General features: G+C 35.0%; 1 protein-coding gene across 1 annotated transcript; it reads left to right on the top strand.

Moving 5' to 3' along the window:
• Positions 1 to 332: 332 nt before the first annotated feature.
• Positions 333 to 1,527, top strand: LOC130469282 (protein BONZAI 3-like). The gene is made up of 6 exons (XM_056838362.1): positions 333 to 346; positions 465 to 613; positions 723 to 771; positions 878 to 934; positions 1,075 to 1,165; positions 1,480 to 1,527. The coding sequence occupies exons 1-5, from the start codon at positions 338 to 340 to the stop codon at positions 1,141 to 1,143; spliced, it is 333 nt and encodes a 110-aa protein (XP_056694340.1). The 5' UTR covers positions 333 to 337; the 3' UTR covers positions 1,144 to 1,165; positions 1,480 to 1,527.
• The last annotated feature ends 6,886 nt before the right edge of the window (positions 1,528 to 8,413 follow it).

Here is an 8,413-nt window from a genome sequence, read left to right as displayed (position 1 = left end):
TCGAGCTAGTGCTAGCTCGGAATATGCAAGAGCTCTAAACTAGTCTTCTTGGTGTTTGCAGAAAATGTGAGCAACCTTAAGTTGCAAACCATGACATCTGAACTTGTTATTTTCTTCAAATGTTTTGTTGTAAACAGGGGAATAGTAAAACAATGGAAATGTTACTAGATAGATGTTATGTACATTGACAACGTACCACAACTGGCAATTATTTTAGCAATTTATTGACTTGGTGTTCTAACTCTTGTTATTATTTTCTGTGAGGACGTACTAAACGCATTGCAATTCTGTTATGCAGTTATCCCTTTCTGCTTCGAAGCTAATTAATCTCGATGTCATGTCAAAGGTACAGTTTCCCACATTAATTGGCAATAGTCTGATCTTGTGTCACTAATGAGATTTTCCAAAAACTGATAGCACAAGCTGCTCTCTTTGGAAGAACTTGTTACTTTGGTTCAATGCAGAGTGATCCGATGGCTGTAGTTTACATGAAGAAGCGAAATGGGACTCTTGAGGAAATTGGTCGTACAGAGGTTATCTTAAACGATTTGAACCCTGTCTGGATTGGGAAAATATCTGTTGCTTACCATTTTGAGACTGTTCAGTCACTGGTGTAAGCACCTTCTTTTACACTTTATACAAGCTTCTATGATCATTCACCACAAGGACCTCACACAAATTTAGTTTGATTCATATATTTTCTTCTTCTTTGTCACTATCAGATTTCATGTATTCGATGTTGATACCACACATCACAATGTACCAGTGAAGGTATATTTTCTTTACTTCTTGTTTCTTCCTTCTCTTGTTTTAATTAATGTTTTATGTGACAATCTACCTTTAAATTCTCATTTGATAAATAACTTTATTTGTTCAGACAATCAAGTTATCGGATCAGGATTTTCTTGGAGAAGCTAGCTGTGTGTTATCAGAGGTACTTTAGTTGGAAATGAGAAGTTGTATTTCTTGGTAGTTATCCTTACTTATTTCTCTTTTGTCCTTTCTTGTGGACTTTCGTTGCTTGTGTGGTCTCTGTATGATAGATTATTAACAAATGCAATACTCATTGAACAGCAAACTTCAAACATCAGTTTCAGCCTTAGAAAATATGCACAGAGACAAGACTGGCATCAGCTTTGTTAAGCAACACCATGGTCGTGAAAAGGTGCTTGTGCTCAACAATCCTTGAATTTATGGCTGATTTTGAGTTCCTTTTGTAACTTTTAATGATCATATTTCTTGGTGATGATCACTACAGATTCTTAAGGGTCAGCTGTATGTAGATGCATTCCGTGAAAGGCAGCTGTACAGTTTTCTTGATTATATTTCTAGTGGTTTTGAGCTCAACTTCATGGTTGCTGTTGATTTTACTGTTATGTAAAGTTTGCTAGCTGATGAAGATAGATGAAATACAAGATGAGTCATTGACAATATTCACACTAATCCTTTGTAATTGTGCTTTATTTTGATTTCGTGCAGCTTCAAATGGAAATCCTAGAAGTCCAGAATCTTTGCACTATATTGACCCCTTTGGCAGATTGAACGCATATCAGCAAGTAAGGCTTAAATGTTGTTATAGTTATGTGTGCTTTCTTATCTAGGCTGAGCATAGATATAGTTGAACTTATAGGCATTTAGAAAAGTATAACCTTTTTTAGTCATCGCCAGATCCATTGCTTCAAAGTGAAGTGTAAAATATGTGTGTCTTGTTTTTTATGTTCTTCCTTCTGTGCCTTGAAATAAGTTTGTCTCAAGTACTATATAGTTTGGAATCCTTGAATATATATTGTTTTATCTCCTGCATATTATACTTCTATACAGAACCTAAGGACTCATTTTAACCTTATTACATGTTTGATATGCATAATTTTAACGATCTAAGACTCTTTCCAATCTATTTATGCACTTTAGGCTCATTGGGTCGTTATAGGTCATATTTAGGCTAAAAGGAGGCATTTGCGCTCCCAACTTTGAACTAAAGAACCTAAGGACTCATTTTAAACTTATTACATGATTAATATGCTTAGTTTTAAGTTTCTAAGACTTATTCTAATCTACTTATACACATTTAAGACTTGTTTGGTCGTTATAGGACATATTTAGGCTAAAATGACATTTTCGCTCCCAACTATGAACCAAAGAACCTAATGACTCATTTTAAAAATACTAAATGTTTTATATGCTTAGTTTTAACTTTCTAGTACTCATTCCAATCCATTTATGCATTGTGTCATTATAGGTCATATTTAGGCTAAAATGACATTTTCGCTCCCAACTTTAAACTTAAGAACCTAAGGACTCATTTTAAACTTTCTACATGATTCATATTATTAGTTTAAACTTTCTAAGACTCAATCCAATCTATTTATGCACATTTGAGACTTGTTTGGCCGTTATAGGTCACATTTAGGCTAAAATGACATTGTTGCTTACAACTTTGAACTAACGAACCTAAAAACTCATTTCAAACTTACTACATGATTCATATGATTAGTTTAACTTTTCAAGACTCAATGCAATCTATTTATGCACATTTGAGACTTGTTTGGCCGTTATAGGTCATATTTAGGCTAAAATGACATTGTTGCTTACAACTTTGAACTAACGAACTTAAGAACTTATTTCAAACTTATTACATGATTCATATGATTAGTTTTAACTTTTCAAGACTCAATCTAATCTATTTATGCACATTTGAGACTTTTTTGGTCGTTTTAGGTCATATTTAGGCTAAAATGAGACATTTTCGCTCCCAACTTTTAACTAACGAACCTAAGAACTCACTTCAAACTTTCTACATGATTCATATGATTATTTTAAACTTTCCATGACTCAATCCAATCTATTTATGCACATTTGAGACTTATTTGGCCATTATAGGTCATATCTAGGCTAAAATGACATTTTCGCTCCCAAATTTGAACTAACGAACCTAAGGACTCACTTCCGCTAATTACATGATTAGTATGATTAGTTTTAAGTTTCTAAGACTCAATCCGATCGATTTATGCACATTTGAGACTTGTTTGGTGGTTATAGGTCATATTTAGGCTAAAATAAGGCATTTTTGCTCCCAACTTTGAACTAAAGAATCTAAAGACTCATTTTAAACCCTTTACATGATTAATATTCTTAGTTTTAAGTTTCCAAGACCCTTTCCAATCTATTTACGCACATTTAAGGCTCATTGGGTCGTTATAGGTCATATTTAGACTAAAATGACATTTTCGTTCCCAAATGTGAACTAAAGAACCTAATGACTTATTTCAAACTTATTACATGTTTAATATGCTTATTTTTAAAGTTTTCAAATACTCATTTCAATCTATTTATGCACATTTAAGGCTCATTGGGTCGTTATAGTTCATATTTAGACTAAAATGACATTTAATCTAATGCTCCCATCAAATTTTTGTTTTTGAAGGTCTATACTACAGGAATGCGCCTTATGCTAGTGAGGAAATTGATGTGGTTCGTGAGCAATGGGCTAAGTTTTTTACCAGAAAGTATTTATTATTGGCTTGAGCGCGTTTGATCGAGTTGGCTTAGATGTTATAGAACAATATTTTGTATTAAAATGTATGCGTACGTTGAAATTGGAACGTACATATATTTAAATGTATTAGTACGTGCACTTTGGTTTTGGAATATATACAAAACTACAGTTATTGTTTATATATTTGTTATACAGGTTGTGATATTCTATTATTGTTATGACAGGTTTCTATATTTGGTGCAAAGTCCCTAAACAAAATTAGAATTTTCCCGCCAAAAGTGCTTTGTTGCAGCGTACATATATATGTGTACGCTGCAACAAGGGTCTAAATTTTGGCAAATTTTCAGACTTGTTGCAGCGTACAAATAGATGTACGCAGCAACAAGTGGAGTTTTTTGCAGCGTACACTTCTTTGTACGCTGCAACAAGTCACTATTTTTGCCAAAATTTTGACACTTGTTGCAGCGTACATGCATATGTACGCTGCAAAAAAGTACTTTTTGCAGCGAACATTGTACGCTGCAACAAGTTCAGACTTGTTGCAGGCCCCCCAGTTGCAGCATACGATGTACGCTGCAACAGGGGTCTAAAAGCCCGCTGCAATAAGGGTTTTTTCTACTAGTGGGTTACGAACATAAAGCAGCTTGTTACGGTAGAATTTCAAATTGGAGCCTAAAATAGGATTAGGACAGCTGGTACAATTCGATATCTCATACAATCAATAATTTATAGGTTGCAAAATTATAAACTGGCTCGCAAGTTTGATGGTTTAGGATTCTCTTATGTTGAATTGGATGGAAATTCTATAGCCTGTGAAATTTCAAAGTATACTTGGATGGCTTCTCCGGCATTGTTCTTAGATATTCGACTTATGTTGTTCCTCACTGATTTCACATTTCAGATAGTTTACTTGTTTAGGCTGGGAGTTCGGCTGCTCATTTCCGTTTTCTAAATAAGCTTTTATTCTTCACTTTACAGCCTTATTATCTTATGTAGTTGGGTGGTATTGGTGGCAGTCACATGAAACATAGCTTCCTTTTACAGTGAACAAAATTACTTTCTCACCCATATATGGTTTGGTTTGGTGTCGGGTCTGAGTTTATGCCTGTTTCGGCTGTTTCTGTGCGCTTATCTTAATTCATGTAGGCGCGATGAAAAAGAAATTATAATCATGCCGCTGGAAAGCAACCAGGGTGTATGTTAAGGCCTTTCATGATTTTCATGCTTTTTGTACAGCTTGTAACTCGCCTAGTTTTTGAGCAAGGCAGCACCGAAGCAGCTGAAAATGTAGCAGATATCATGTCTACTTATTTTGTTCAAGAAGTTATCTCAGCATGTGTACCTCATGTTTATCCTTCACGGTGTGGCCATGGTTGGGCTTGTCTTCCATTGGTTGCATCCAGTGCCAAGATTAGCCTTGCAAGTCATTTACCGACATCTTCTGCTAGAGGGACTTTCTGCAAGTGATGCCAACAGTTCCTTGGCTTCAGCTGGTATTGCTCAGTACCTTCTTCAGTTAGACATAAGAAAGTATTTGGTCAAAATTTCACCAGTTAGAGTTGTACTAGCATGTATCTTCGGAGCAGTATATTATACAGTAGTAATGAGTCATCCATCCTCAGTCCCTTGAATGAAGAGCTGCTGCATTCACCTGATACTGACAGGATATTCTTTGAATTCGCTCTTGATCAGTCAGAGAGGTATGCAATGTTGTTGTATACTTGTATATGTCACAATAACTGACACAGTTTGTTTAGGCTTAATAATTGACTGTTTTTGTTTGCAGATTTCGAACTTTGAACCGATAGATTCAGATGCAGACTAATCTTCACCGAGTTCCTGAGATTGCTGTAACACCCAACACTAGTAGAAAAAACCCTTATTGCAGCGGGCTTTTAGGCCCCTGTTGCAGCGTACATCGTATGCTGCAACTGGGGGCCTGCAACAAGTCTGAACTTGTTGCAGCGTACAATGTTCGCTGCAAAAAGTGGTTTTTTGCAGCGTACATACGTTGCAACAAGTGTCAAAAAATTGGCAAAAATTTGGACTTGTTGCAGCGTACATATGTATGTACGCTGCAAAAGACTCAACTTTTTGCAGCGTACATTTATTTGTACGCTGCAACAAGTCTGGAATTTTGCGAAATTTTTTTCCCTTGTTGCAGCGTACAATATATATGTACGCTGCAACAAAGCACTTTTGGCGGGAAAATTCTAATTTTGTTTAGGGATACCTAGAGTGCCTTGCACCAAATATAGAAACCTGTCAAAACAATAATAGAATAACGCAACCTGTATAACAAATATAAAAACAACAACTGGATTTTGTATATATCCCAAAACCAAAAGTGCACATACCGATACATTTAAATATATTTACGTTCCAATTTCAACGTACGCATACATTTTAACATAAAAGATTGTTCTATAACATCTAAACCAACTTGATCAAGCGCCCTCAAGTCAATAATAAATACTTGGTGGTAAAAAACTTCGCCCATTGCTCACGAAACACGTCAATTTCCTCACTAGCATAAGGCGCAGTCCTCGGAGTATAGACCTTACAAAAACAAAAATTTGATGGAGCATTAGATTAAATGTCATTTTAGTCTAAATATGACATATAACGACCCAATGAGCCTTAAATGTGCATAAATAGATTGGAATGAGTATTGAAAACTTTAAAACTAAGCCTATTAATCATGTAATAAGTTTGAAATAAGTCCTTAGGTTCTTTAGTTCAAAGTTGGAACGAAAATATCATTTTAGTCTAAATATGACCTATAACGACCCAATGAGCCTTAAATGTGCGTAAATAGATTGGAAGGAGTCTTGAGAACTTAAAACTAACCATATTAATCATGTAAAGGGTTTAAAATGAGTTTTTAGGTTCCTTAGTACAAGGTTAGGAGCGAAAATGTCTCATTTTAGCCTAAATATGACCTATAACGACCAAACAAGTCTCAAATGTGCATAAATAGATCGGATTGAGTCTTGAAAAGTTCAAAATAATCATATGAATCATATAATAAGTTGGAAATTAGTTCCTAAGTTCGTTAGTTCAAAGTTGGGAGCAAAAATGTCATTTTAGCCTAAATATGACTTATAACGGCCAAAGAAGTCTCAAATGTGCATAAATAGATTGGAATGAGTGTTGGAAACTTAAAACTAATCATATTAATCATGTAAAATGTTTAAAATGAGTCCTTATGTTCTTTAGTCAAAAATGGGAGCGAAAATGCCTTAGTTTAGCCTAAATATGACCTATAACGACCAAACAAGTCTCAAATGTGCATAAATAGATTGGATTGAGTCTTGGAAACTTAAAACTAATCATATGAATCATGTAATAAGTTTGAAATGAGTTCTTAAGTTCGTTAGTTCAAAGTTGTGAGCGAAAATGTCATTTTAGCCTAAATATGAACTATAACGGCCAAACAAGTCTCAAATGTGCATAAATAGATTGGATTGAGTCTTGAAAAGTTAAAAATAATCATATGAATCATGTAGTAAGTTTGAAATGAGTTTTTAGGTTCGTTAGTTTAAAATTGGGAGCGAAAATGTAATTTTAGCCTAAATATGACCTATAATGGCCAAACAAGTCTCAAATGTGCATAAATAGATTGGAAAGAGCCTTGAAAACTTAAAACTAAGCATATTAATCATGTAAAGGGTTTAAAATGAGTCTTTAGGTTCTTTATTTCAAAGTTAGGAGCGAAAGTGTAAACACAAGAATATAATACCTGAGATGCATTCAACTCTGGAAGACCTGGAGCGCCAAATCGACGAGGCAAAGTATTTCAAACCACCTGCATCTCGACTTCATGTCCCAACAAATGTTGATAAATATACCTGTACCAATTTACAGACTTAAAATATCAAGCAACAAAGTGAAAAGGAATACAATGCTTATAATTGCATGGAAATGCTGACATAAAGAGATGTAAAAGAATAACTAGTATTTTATAAACTACTACAACTATCAATACATCTTGTTCTCAAAAATCTAACCCTGTAGTTGACAATAAAATCAAGTAAATATGGGATAATCAAACTATAAAAGCAAAAAATTAAACAGGAGGGGCAAAAATTGCGTAAAAGTCTAATCACAGGGCGATTTAAGGTCTACTTGAAATATCCGTAACAGACAGATCTTGGTAAACAGAAAACGCATAGCCTTTAGAATTTCCGGTTTCTCTGTCCTGGACAATATCAAAACCTCAAAGTGCTCCAAAGGATTCCAACAAATCTCACACTTGAGCCTTAGTGAAGTAATAAGGAAGCTCACCAACAAATATCCTATCAGGACCCTCAAGACTCCCTGTAGAACCTGGTGTCAAGCCAACAGCAGCCAGGTTTAGGTTTGGATTAGGCTGACTCAGACCAAGTGTTGCAGCAAGTGATGGGTTGTAGTCACTGGGTCTCCTCACCTTGACTGGAGCCCCCTGCAATTGCAAGAGCGTAATATGTTACCAAGAGTAACTAGTGCCAAATAGAATCCCACATCCGTACCAGAAACAGCAGAACAATGGTGAACAACGAAGGCAAAAAATATACCTCAAATATAATACCATCTAGCGCCATTGCATTACTAGCTTCCTCAACCGATCTCATCTCCACAAAAGCAAACTTTTTTTTCATGGTTTATATAGACATTTACAACAGCATCACCTGAACAAGCATAAGTTATGACAAGATTATTAAATTTTAAAAATAAAAATCTATACCAAAGCGCATCTGAAACTTTGCGCTCGTACCTGGTCCTGCAGTATTTCCTCTAATTGAGGCCATAACATGGCTGAAATAGATAGCCACAGTCTACAACAATGATAAGCCAAGATTATTAGCAAATAATATGGTAGAATAGGATAACAAGGATTAACAACGTGAAAAATTGAAAATAATGAAGACGGAAAAC

Source organism: Spinacia oleracea, chromosome 3 (genome assembly GCF_020520425.1).
Source record: "Spinacia oleracea cultivar Varoflay chromosome 3, BTI_SOV_V1, whole genome shotgun sequence".
Taxonomy (NCBI): domain Eukaryota; kingdom Viridiplantae; phylum Streptophyta; class Magnoliopsida; order Caryophyllales; family Amaranthaceae; genus Spinacia; species Spinacia oleracea.
Note: the sequence above shows the minus strand (reverse complement) of the source record. Positions and strands in the feature narration are given on the sequence as shown.

Bases quoted from the DNA above. Each gene is read 5' to 3' on its own strand.
- LOC130469282 (XM_056838362.1), top strand. The intron at 614-722 runs GTAAGCACCTTC...TGTCACTATCAG, and splicing joins GAGACTGTTCAGTCACTGGT to ATTTCATGTATTCGATGTTG. The intron at 935-1,074 runs GTACTTTAGTTG...CTCATTGAACAG, and splicing joins CTAGCTGTGTGTTATCAGAG to CAAACTTCAAACATCAGTTT.